The following is a 12,417-nucleotide window of genomic DNA, read 5'->3' as shown; positions in this document are numbered from 1 at the left end:
ACAGAAACAGTAAAGTCATGGGGCAAACACCACACTAATTAAATAATTCTAAAATTTGAAATTCTCTAAGAGATTACCCCTGCACCGAAAATACTTGTCCAATGAGCAGCATTTCAAAACCAGAGGAAAGGACTTCTGATTCTAACCAAGATGGGCTAGGCTTTTTACGGCCTATCTCCTTCACCGATTACATCTAAAAATGTTGAACAAAATACAAAAAACAACTACTTACAGATTCTAAAAAGTAAATAATAACAAGTGAATGGGAGAAAAATCCTAACTTGAGGAATTATCAGTAATGGGGTAGTGAGTTTTCTAAGTTTTTTACATTCTTTCTATTTTCTGGCTTAGTGGGGGAACTGTGCAGCAGTCACAGGTAGCAATAACTCAAAATAGGTAACTGAAAAAATGACCATATGTGAGCCAGAGAGCATGGGCGTAAATCCATGTTTTATTTCATGTTTTGCTTTTTTTTTTTTTCTTTATTCTCTTTTGTCTCTACCCCAAGGTTAACCCCACTCACAGAACTGTATTATCACAACAGAAGAAGCAGTGGTGCAGTTACCCAAAACACTGAGCAAAAACCTGTCTCTCTGGACAAAAGTAAAAAAAGAGGCCCCTGTTGTGCACAGAATGTAAGGGAAATCCAAGTATTTTTCTCTCTTTTTTCTTAACACTTTGCCCCCAGTGTTGGCATGAAATTGTGCAATAGCAAGGGAAGAGAAAACTCTGAAAGAACTTCATCATTTTGGCCATAAAAAAAGTATAAAAATGGTACCCCTGGGATATGGAAAGTGGGGCAAGGGTAGGATAAATCCTGTAGAGAAAAGGCCTGAAGCTGTGCATGCATGGAACACATCTAAAGAAGCATATCAGAGGCTTTAAACAATATCATAAATCCTAGTCCATTTAACTCCTGAATAATGAATGCCGAGGAGTAGATTCGAACAGTATAGTGAAGGCTTACAAATCTGAACTGACATTGCAACATCACCGACAGAAGGAGAACTAAGAATTGTGATCTAAACTTATAATTGAGTTATTTGACTGCTAAACCAAAAAATCAATCTTATCCAGAGGATTTTGACAGGACCCAGAGTCTCATATTCAAAATTTCCAGGATACAATCCAAAATTACTCAACACACAAAGAATAAGGATGTGGTTAATTCTCAAAGAAACAGACAGATTTGAAATTACCAGAAAGAACTTCAAAGCAGATATTATAACCATCCTCCATGAGACAAAGGTGAACATTTTTGAAATAAATGGAGACATTCTCAGAAGAAAAAAAGGATAACGAGAATCAAATGGAAATTTTAGAACTGAAAAACATAATATCTGAAATTAAAAGTCCCATAGTATGGGCTCAATAGCAGAACAGAGATAACAGAAGAGTCAGTGAAGTTGAAGATAGATGAATATATATAGTCCAATTTGATCAACAAGGAGAGACATTATCAGATTGGATAAAACTATATGATCCAACTGTCGGCTGTCTACAAGATACCCACTTTAAATATAATAATATAGTTATATTAAAAGTAAAATGATGGTAAAAGATATACCATGAAAACACTAATCAAAAGAAAGCTGTACTGGCAATAGTATATTAGAAAAAATAGGCTTCAGAACAAGAAAACCATCAAGGATAAAGGGGGACATACGCAACAATAAAAGGGTCAATTCATCAAGAAGACATAATAGTCTTTAATGTGTATGCCTCTAACAACAGAGCTCCAAAACAGATAAAGCTAAAACTGATAAGACTGAAGAGAGAACAAGTAGACAGAAAACTAGCAAGGATATTGAAGCCATGAACAACAGTATCAAGCAATTCAACCTAACCAACTTTCAAAATGCCCTTCACTCAATAATAGCAGGATATTTTTTCCAAGTGCACACGGAATATTGAAAATATAGACAAGATTTATGCCATAAAACAAACCTTAAAAAATTTTAAACAACTGGAATCATCAAATAAATTTGAAATTAAAAACAGTAACAAAAAATGCCCTAAAAGTCTCCAAGTATTTGCAAATTAAAAAAATATATTTCTGAAAAATCCATGAATCACAGAGGAAATTTCAAAAAAAATTAGAAAATACTTTAAAGGAAATGAAAATTAAAATAAAACATCAAAATTTGTGCTATGTAGCTAAAGCAATACTTAATGTGAAATGTATAGCATTAAATCCATGGATTAGAAAGGAAAAATCTAGAATCAATAAACTTCCACCTTAGGAAACCAGAGACATAAAAGTCATTTATGCCTAAAGCAAACAGAAGCAAAGAAATAATAAATATTAGGGAAGAAATCAGTATTATTGAAAACAAAAAAAGAATGGAGAAAAACAATGCAACCAAAGGCTTGTTCCTATATAGGATCAACAAAATTTATCAAACTCTAGCCAGATTGACCAAGAAAATAGAAAGAATACACAAATTATCAATATCAGAAGTGATAGGTGAGATTATCATTACAGACCCTACAGACATTAAATAAATATTAAGGAAATACTATAAACAACTCTCTGGTCATACATTTAACAGCTTAGATGAAACTGAGAAATTTCTGAAAAGACAGAAACTGCCAAAACTCACTTAGGAAGAAATAGATCACTTGGATAGACCTGTTACTATTTTAAAAATTGAATTCATGGATAAAATCTTTCAATGACAAAAAAATTCCAGGCACAGATAATTTCTTTGGTCATTTCTATGCAACATTTAAGAAAGAAATAATTCTAATTCTACATGATCTCTTACACAAAATAGGAGAGAAGACTTCCCAATTCCTTTTATGAGGCCAGCATTACTCTGAAAGCAAAACCATACAGACATTACAACAAAGTAAAACACAGATCAATATTTCTCATGAACATAAATGCAAAACTCTTCAAAGCACATTAGCAAATCGAATCCTAAAATATATAAATAAGAGAATACATTATGACCAAGTAGAGTTTAATCTGGAAATGCAAGGCTAGTTCAACATTCAAAAATCAATCAGTATAATTTACCATTTTAACAGACTAAACATAAAAAAACTGTAGGATCAACTCAATAGATGCAGAAAAAACATTTCACAAAATTAAACATCCATTAATGCTAAAAACCATCAGCAAACTAGGAATAGAAGGGAGTCTCTTTCACATGATACAAAGGAGGTACAAAAACCTACAGCTAATACCACATGTGATAGTAAAAAACTGATTCTAAGATTAGGTAAAAGGCAACAGTGTCTGATTTCATCAACCCTGTTCATCATTACACTGGAAGCCCCTGTCAGTGCAATAAGCTAAGAAAAAGAAATAAAAGGCATACAGATTAGAAAGCAGTAAGTTAAACTGTCACTAATTGCAAACAGCATGATTGTCTACATATAAAATATTCCAATACATCTACATAGAAGATCCTAGAACTAATAAATGAGTTTATTAAAGCTATAGGGTAAAAAGTCAATATTCAAAAATAAACTGCTTTCCTAATGAATAGTTGAACACAATCTTTTAAGTACCACACAGAAATAAAAGAAATACTGGGTATAAATCCAACCAGAAAACACTGACGAAAGAAATCAAAGGAGGCCTAAGTACACAAAGAAATACACTGTGTTCATATATTAGAAATACATACTAAGTTGTCAATTCTTCTCAAACTGATCTTAGATTCAATTAGTACCAATACAAATCCCAGGAAGATTATGTGTAGTCATTTAAAAATTGATTCTAAAATTTATATTTAGAGGTAACAATCAGAAAAACAATTTTGAAAAAGAACAAATGTGAAAGATATAATACCTGACTTTGAGACTTAATATGCTTCAATAATCAAAGAAATATGGTATTTACATCAAGACAAATAGGTCAATGGAACAGAGAACTCAGCAACAAACCCACATGCATGTGAACCAATGATTTTCAACAAAGATGTAAAGGCAATCTGATTTTAAAAAGGATAATATTTTCAACAAATTATGCTGGAACAATGGTATATTTTCTCTCTCTCTCTGTCTCTCTCTCTCTCTCCTCTCTCCCCTCACCCCCAACCCTTTCTCCCCATATATGTGTGTGTGCAGTTATACACAAACAAATCTTCTGTTGTTCCATATCCAGTTAATAACTATATCAAACTTATTTTCCCCAGACAACAGTCTTAATGTAACATCTTTTTTATCCAAAGACAGGATGTTTGTGACTTCAGCTTATATTCAAAGATTTGGGTTTCCATAGAATAACATATTAGATGAATAAAATTTTAAAGGAGATATTCTTCAATGTAGATAAAAAAGAAAATACTAGTTTAACAAATATACCAACAATTGTGGAAAGCTGTATGCAACAAACTGATTTAAATAGCTTCAGTCTTTGGATGAATACAAATTCTGAATTCAAAATGAGCAAGCACTACATTTACTTGCTTCTTCTCCATTATTATTTTGTATTTTTTTTTAACAAGAAAATGTTTTTCTCCACATAATCTCTCTTTTATTTCCTCCATCAAACATTCTTGAATCTACAAAGGCTTTAAAATCAGTGGTCCCCAAATGGAAATTGAATTTTTATAGCACTCAATGTTCCAAGTTTTGACAGTGTGTATTCTTTTGTTACTGTCTAGAGAGGATTGTTATTTGGTGCTTTTGTGGGCTTTTTGAAAACATGGACTTCTAACAGTGAAAATACACGTTCACAGCAGTTGCACAGACCACAGATTTTGAATATAAAGCAGCAATACATTTCAGAGTTTTGATATGTTCCTTTTTACACACACATAAATTCATAAAAACAGACAAGGAAAGGTGTTATTCTTCTCAGTTATTATTGCTACTGAATTAAACCTAATATATCTCTCTCCCATGGAAATGAAAATTTACTTTTTTAAAAAGCAGAGTTATATCAGATACAGGTCTGATCTACTTATCAATCTGTTAAACAATCCTAATCCTTTACCCATAAAATGTTCAGATACAAGCTAATTACATTTAATGTTATCACTAATCTTTGAAATTCTAATTAGCCAGGGACCTTTAGGAGTCAGTGGCCCCAAAAGTTAATTATATTCTAACTTGCCCAAATTTTATAGATTCTTCCAGTTTCCCTAAATAATCATCTCCTCACTCAGCTAATATGTGAAAAGCACTTAGCACAGGATTAGGTCCTCTGTGAGTGCTCAATAGTAGATACTATCATCGTCAAGCAAGACTTTCTGGGGAATGGAAGAGGGCACTGCACAGGTAAAGAAGATACTTAGCTGATACTTCAAAGTGACCACTTTACACATATTTACTGAAAGCTTTCAGTATAAGATTACCAAAATATATTGGGAAAAGAAGCCAAGAATGAAAATTATTAATATTTTCTTCTTAGTACAGTTGCTACCATAACTTTCTGCTAATATTTCAACATTTTTACAAATGAATAGTAAAGATGTAGGGGGTACAACCCATTAACATCATTTTCTATCTCCATCCCTCCCAAAATGTGAGTGTGTTGTCTTGAAAAATAATCACTGAATGGTTTAGAGTCTTATATGCAGATATACCCATCAACAGTTCTATTATTTTTGAAATATGACTAGACCCAAAAATAAGGGTATGTTTATTTGCTAGAAAACAAGATGCAATTTGGCCTCTGATGATGGATATAGTGGTTATAGATGTCCTGCTAGGCAGAACCATGATATATAAATTGCAAATCAAGACAATGACTACCATTTCAGTAACTACTAATATGTAGGACATGACCAGCTACGTTCACAAGAGCTTGAGAAGAGCCAAAGCTCTTTTCTGAGATAAAAACAATAACAAAAGCAGCAAAAATTTGACTATTTTCATGCTGTAGTTAATTGGTCCAGCTAGACAAAAGTGAAAGTAAAAGTCAGACTTCCAAAATTTCAGAGATCTCCCACCTCTGTCAATCTGTAAGGTATATTCTAACACTAAACATCAACACACACTGCCTGCATGCCACATGTTAAGTAATTCAACAACGAGCTGCCCTTCTGTGCTTGGTAAAAGGCACTTAAATATCTGCTAAAATGTTATTTTAGCAGCCAGCTAGTGTACATATTTACCATTGATTTTAGATTATCTATTTTCTCCTTGGATTTAGATTATTGGATCAGAGTACCCAGTATTTTAGTTCTGCAAAGTAAAGCTTTGTAATTTTTTCTCTATATAAATAAAATAATTAAATTTAACTTTAGCTCCTGAAAAAGTTGGTCTCTCTAACTACAGTTTACTTGGTTAAAAAACAAGAACTATGAGATACAACTTTTTCTTTTTGTCTTAGTTATCAGAAACCGTCAAACTTAATTCAGGGCCCAGCTATAGGAATTAGCTTGTCTCAAATTCTAACAGTAACTACTCCTTTAACTTACCCTAGGTGGTCTCATCAGATTTTATCTTGTTTTATATTATAATCATATTGCACATACCTCAAATTCTTGTAGAACAATTTAGTAAATGAATGCTAAAGAAATCCATATGTCAGGATAATTTATTGGAAAATAAATGTGTTCACCAGAGTTTTAATTTGTAGAATGATTTTCATAAATACTATATACAGGCCAGGTGCAGTGGCTCACGCCTGTAATCCCAGCACTTTGGGAGGCTGAGGCAGGCGGATCGCAAGGTCAGGAGATCGAGACCATCCTGCCTAACATGGTGAAACCCCGTCTCTACTAAAAATACAAAAAAATTAGCTGGGCGTGGTGGCGGGTGCCTGTAGTCCCAGCTACTCGGGAGGCTGACGCAGGAGAATGGCGTGAACCCGGAAGGCGGAGCTTGCAGTGAGCCAAGATCGCTCCACTGCACTCCAGCCTGGGCAATAGAGTGAGACTCCGTCTCAAAACAAACAAACAAACGAAAAAACCAAAAACTATATACATAAAATTTAGGAATAACTAGTCTCCACATTTAGTGTTTACTTCTATTTTAAAAGTTTGCATGCCTCAAACACTTTTACTTTAAAAAGTACCATCATATCAATTACTTTTCATAGTAACCTAACAACTAGTCAAAACAGTCATGTAACACAGAGCATTTCCTCCTAAAACTCTGAGAAAACTGGCCGAGTGACAAAAGGCTCATGGTAATGTGAACTTGGAAATAATACAAGATTGTCCTCACACTGTGACAGGCTGAAGTCCTTGGTTTCTGGGAGGTGAGACCTGGAGGAGAGGGTGAGGCAGACGAGCCTTTAATATTCTCCCAGACCAGTCTACACAGGTTTTCTCTACTAACCAGGAAACTACAGGTATAGTGGCTACTCTTCCCTATCAGTGTAGGATCCAGAAATACATCCATCTAATTTAAAACAGTCCCACACTAGGGACTAAGACAGAATTTGGAACACCCTGCCCAATCATCACCAATGACACACTAATGCACATTTCATTAACCTCTAATAACAAAACGCTGTATTTTATGGAAATGAAAATTTTGGACTTCCCTTACTTAAGGCAGGGTTTTCCTCTATTTGCTAAAAATTAATTTTAAAAAATTAAGTACAAGTCATCTGCTCATTTGTTTACTACAGTGTCTAATACTCAACTATTATAATAATAAGAGAAGGAAGTGATTACTCATACTTAATTTCACCAATTAAGTAATTTTTTTAATACTGTAAAAGTTTGCTACCTAAAATTGTTAGAAGGAACACAGATAAATCTACTGTTATTTAATAAAGACTATTTGTGAGAAAAATATTTTTCTTACATTATGATTATCCCATTATCAATGGAAAATGAGTCAGAAGGTAATCCAGCAATATTCCAAGTTCGAATTGTCACAGCTTCTCCCAGGGTACCCATAAGAGAGCAATCATCTGAGCAGGGGATATCTCTTCCTTTGCACAAAGTTGTCCACTCTTTAGTCTGATTCTTTAGAACATACACAGAAAGATAAGGAAATGAGACTGGAGGTTATCAAAAGCATGCTTTATAATTCCTCAATTTATACTGTATTCATTGAGTCAACAAACCATTGTGGAAACTCTACCTCAAAAATGATTTCGGTGTCTCAGATTCTTATTTCACATAAAATTCTAATTGAGAAGGTCAGCTATGTACTCAACATATTCACTGTTGAGATAAAGTCTAGATTAAGCATTTAAGTCAGAATTTTGTATCTGGAAAAAATAATTACCAATTGTTATTATAAAGCTTCATTTTCAATGCTACTCCTATCAACTACCAATGACATTTTTCACAGAATTTGGAAAAAGTATTCTAAAATTCATATAGAACCAATAAAGAGCCTGAATAGCCAAAGCTATCCTTAGCAAAAAGAACAAAGCCAGAGGCATCACATTATCTGACTTTGAACTATACTACAAGGCTCCAATAACCAAAACAGCATGATACTGGTACAAAAACACAGACAAATGGAACAGAATAGAGAGCACAGAAATAAAGCTGTACACCTACAAGCATCTGATCTCTGACACAGCTGACAAAAATAAGCAATGGGGAAAGGACTCCCTATTCAATAAATGGTGCTAGGATAACTGGCTAGCCACATGCAGAAGACTGAAATTGGACCCATTCGTTATGCCATATACAAAAATCAACTCAAGATGAATTAAAGACTTAAATGTAAAACCTAAAACTATAAAACCTTAGAAGAAAACCTAGGAAATACCATTCTAGACATAGGCCCTGGCAAAGATTTAATGGCAAGGATGCCAAAAACAATTGCAACAAAAACAAAAATTGACAAATAGGACCTAATTAAACTAAAAAGCTTATTCACAGCAAAATAAACTGTCAGCAGAGTAAACTGACAACCTACAGAATGGGGAGAAACATTTGCAAACTATGCATCTGACAAAGGTCTATATATCTAGAATCCATAAGGAACTTAAACAAATTAACAAGCAAAAAACAACTCACCCCATTAAAAAGTAGGCAAAGGACATGAACAGATACTTCTCAACAGAAGACATACATGCAGCCACAAGGATACGAAAAAATGCTCAACATCACTAGTCATTGGAGAAATACCAATCCAAACCACAATGAGATACCATCTCGCACCAATCAGAATGGCTTTTGTTAAAAGTGAAAAAACAACAGACGCTGGTGAGGTCGCAGAAAAATGGGACTGCTTATACACAGCTGGTGGGAATGTAAATTAGTTCAGCCATTGGGCAGAGCAGTGTAGTGATTTCTCAAAGAACCTAGAACTGTTATTCAACTCAGCAACCCCATTACTGGATATATGCCCAAAGAAATATAAATTGTTCTACCATAAAGACACATGCATACTGTGATGGTTAATACTGAATGTCAACTTGATTGGATTGAAGGATGCGAAGTATTGATCCTGGGTGTGTCTCTGAGGGTGTTGTCAAAGGAGATTAACATTTGAGTCAGTTGGCTGGGAAAGGCAGACCCACCCTTAATCGGGGTAGGCACCATCTAATCTGCTGCTAACACAGCCAGGATATAAAGCAGGCAGATAAATGTGAAAAGGCTAGACTGGCTTAGCCTTTCAGCCTACATCTTTCTCCCATGCTGGATGCTTCCTGCCCTCAAACGTCGAGACTCCAAGTTCTTCAGCTTTGGAACTCAGGCTGGCTTTCTTGCTCCTCAGCTTGCAGACAGCCTATTGTGGGACCTTGTGATCCTATGAGTTAATATTACTTAATAAACTCCCCTATATATATATGTGTGTGTGTGTGTGTGTGCGCGCGCGCGCGCGTGTGTGTGTATCCTATCAGTTCTGCCCTTTTAGAGAATCCTGTTAGTTCTGTCCCTCTAGTAGTTAATACTACTTAACTCCTATATATATATATCTTATATATATCTTATATGATATATCTTATATATATCTTATATGATATATCTTATATATATCTTATATGATATATCTTATATATATCTTATATGATATATCTTATATATATCTTATATATATATATCCTACTAGTTCTGTCCCTCTAGAGAATCGTAACACATGTGTATGTTCATCGCAGCACTATTCACAATAGCAAAGACATAGAATCAACTCAAATGGTACACATACACCATGGAATACTATGCAGCCATAAAAAAGAGTAAGATCATGTCCTCTGAAGCAACACGGATGGAACTAGAGGCCATTAACCTAAGCAAGCTAATGCAGGAAAAGAAAACCAAATACTGCATGTTCTCACTTATAAGTGGGAGCTAAATGATGAGAAGGCATGGACACAAAGAAAGGAGCAATAGACACTGGGGCCTACTTGAGGGTGGAGGGTGGGAGGAGGGTGAAGATTGAAAAACCACCTACTAGATACTATGCTTATTACCTGGTTGATGACATCATCTGTACACTGAACCCTGTTGACACACAATTTGGTTATGTAAAAAACCTGCACATGTACCCCTGAACCTAAAAGTTTAAAAAAAAACAAAGCTTCACTTTACAAAGTAGTTGAGACCACCACATTTTTTCTAAGTGTTTTCTTTATGTTACAAATATCTAGCACATACAATATTATAGTAGAAAAGTAAATCCATTTTCAACCAGTAGGAGAGACGGAAAACATTTACTTCGGACTCACATGCCCTGTGAGTGGCTACAGCAGGGCATTTCCGTGCCAATAAGGATCAGGGCACATACTGCAGTTTCTGAGACTCTACCTGGGGGACAGTCTGTAAGATGCACAGGAACCCGGGGGGTACTACAAGCCAAGGTTCATGTTCAGAAAGTCAGAAGTCAGTACCCAAATTGAGTTTACAGATCAAAGATTTCAGAAATAGTGAAAGACATAACTGGAGAGAAAGGAGTTAGAAGAAGGCAAGGGGAAGGTGGATATGTATGGTGCTGGCACCAGCCTCTGGGTTGATGAGGGTGCTGGGTGCTTGGAGGTGGCGCCGGCTGAGAGGCCATGCTGGGCACTGCCATCTCCCTCAGGCTCCTCCTGAGTAGGCTGGACCAACATTCCTTGAGGTTTGCACAAGAAAGGGCATCACAGTTTTGGGGGAATTGATGACATTCACTACCTTGATAAGCCTGTTAATATTATGTAGAATGCCCCACAACTGGGTCTGTATGATGTTCCATCATGATTCAGGTTATGCATCTTTGGCGGAAATATCACAGAAATCATGTGCTTTTCTCATTGCATCCATCAGATGGCACACAATTTCATTTCTGATGACACTTTGATGTTCATTTACTGATGACACTAATTTTTATCACTTGATTAAAGTGTTGTCTGCCAGGCTTCTGTGTCATAATTATATGAGCTTATGTGTGATTATAGATTCTTCAGATGGTGGGATACAACACAAAGACACTCAGATAAATGAAAGGCAGAACTCTGTTAGTTATAGCTCCAAATGAGAGAAGGCTGCACACAGGGCCACACAGGGTGTTGTCAGGAGACAGTGTAGCATCAAGCTAGAGCTGTGAGAGGCAGTTTATATGTGGTAGATGGGATGGAATTAGCTGGGTTTCACATGTTTCCTGGGGATTGGGTATTTTGAATCATTCTGTGGTTGCAAGGAAGAAGGGGCTGTCCCTGGTATCTGGGGGCCTCTGTAAGCTATCTATTGTAACCCAGGAGTGTTCCAGCCTAATAAAGAAAATGGTTGGGGTGAGGGCTTAGCAAACTACTTACAAGAAAGAATTCAGAGTTTTTAACCATTATTTAAAATGCTTAAGACAGCACTTGTGAAATATTATATTATAACTTCCCCACTGTTAAATTGCTCTTTTCCCATTCCCTTTGCAGATAATAAGCATTCTGCAGGGAGATACTTTGTAACCATGAAAAAGTCCTGTTTTTTTCAAACATTCAATTTTTTTATTATTAATTTATGTCAGCATAGATTCATCTTCTTCATATTTTATCCAATGAGTTATGTTACAGTCACTATTATTGCGATGCTGAAATTGTCCAAGTTTGGCCAGCGGGAATACCCTTAAGCTAAATTCTGTGTCCTTTTGACATGGCCCCATCTTTCTCTGGGTACTTCCTTACTCTTGCTCGAAAAAGACATTTCAGCTTTATCTTACAGTGAAGTCCAAGATAGCCAAAGATAATCTTCCTACTTGAAGCTCAGTTGACTAGCAACCATAATTCCATTTGCAAAGTCCTTTTGCCAAGTAACGTGGCATAGTTACAGACATAACACTTGGAGGTGAAGATCATAGGGGCCAAAATTCTTCCTAGCATAAGTACTTAATAAATATCATCTGGCTATTTTGTTTTATTTGGTTGTTGATACGAGGAACAGATGGTATTGCGATGTAGGGAGGAGGGACAAATAGCATTTCCAGTTTGACTTCTATACACAGTTGCTTCTGGCATGTTTTATTTCTTATTTTTTTATTTTTTTTGAGACAGAATCTTACTCTGTTACCCAGGCTGGAGTGCAGTGGCATGATCACTGCAACCTCTGCCTCCTGGGCTCAAGCAATCCA

At 35.5% G+C, this 12,417-nt stretch overlaps 1 protein-coding gene across 1 annotated transcript in view; it reads right to left on the bottom strand.

Annotated features, from left to right (window-relative positions):
* Nucleotides 1-12,417, bottom strand: part of DNAH7 (dynein axonemal heavy chain 7) — a 330,709-nt gene that overhangs the window by 95,080 nt on the left and 223,212 nt on the right. The window contains exon 46 of the mRNA XM_032755099.2: nt 7,720-7,883. Coding sequence (XP_032610990.2) covers nt 7,720-7,883 — 164 coding nt within the window. The remainder of the gene's footprint in view (nt 1-7,719; nt 7,884-12,417) is intronic.

This window comes from Hylobates moloch, unplaced genomic scaffold, assembly GCF_009828535.3.
Source record: "Hylobates moloch isolate HMO894 unplaced genomic scaffold, HMol_V3 SCAFFOLD_1, whole genome shotgun sequence".
In the NCBI taxonomy this organism is placed as follows: Eukaryota; Metazoa; Chordata; class Mammalia; order Primates; family Hylobatidae; genus Hylobates; species Hylobates moloch.
The sequence above is the reverse complement of the archived record's forward strand: the minus strand, read 5'-3'. Positions and strand labels throughout refer to the sequence as shown.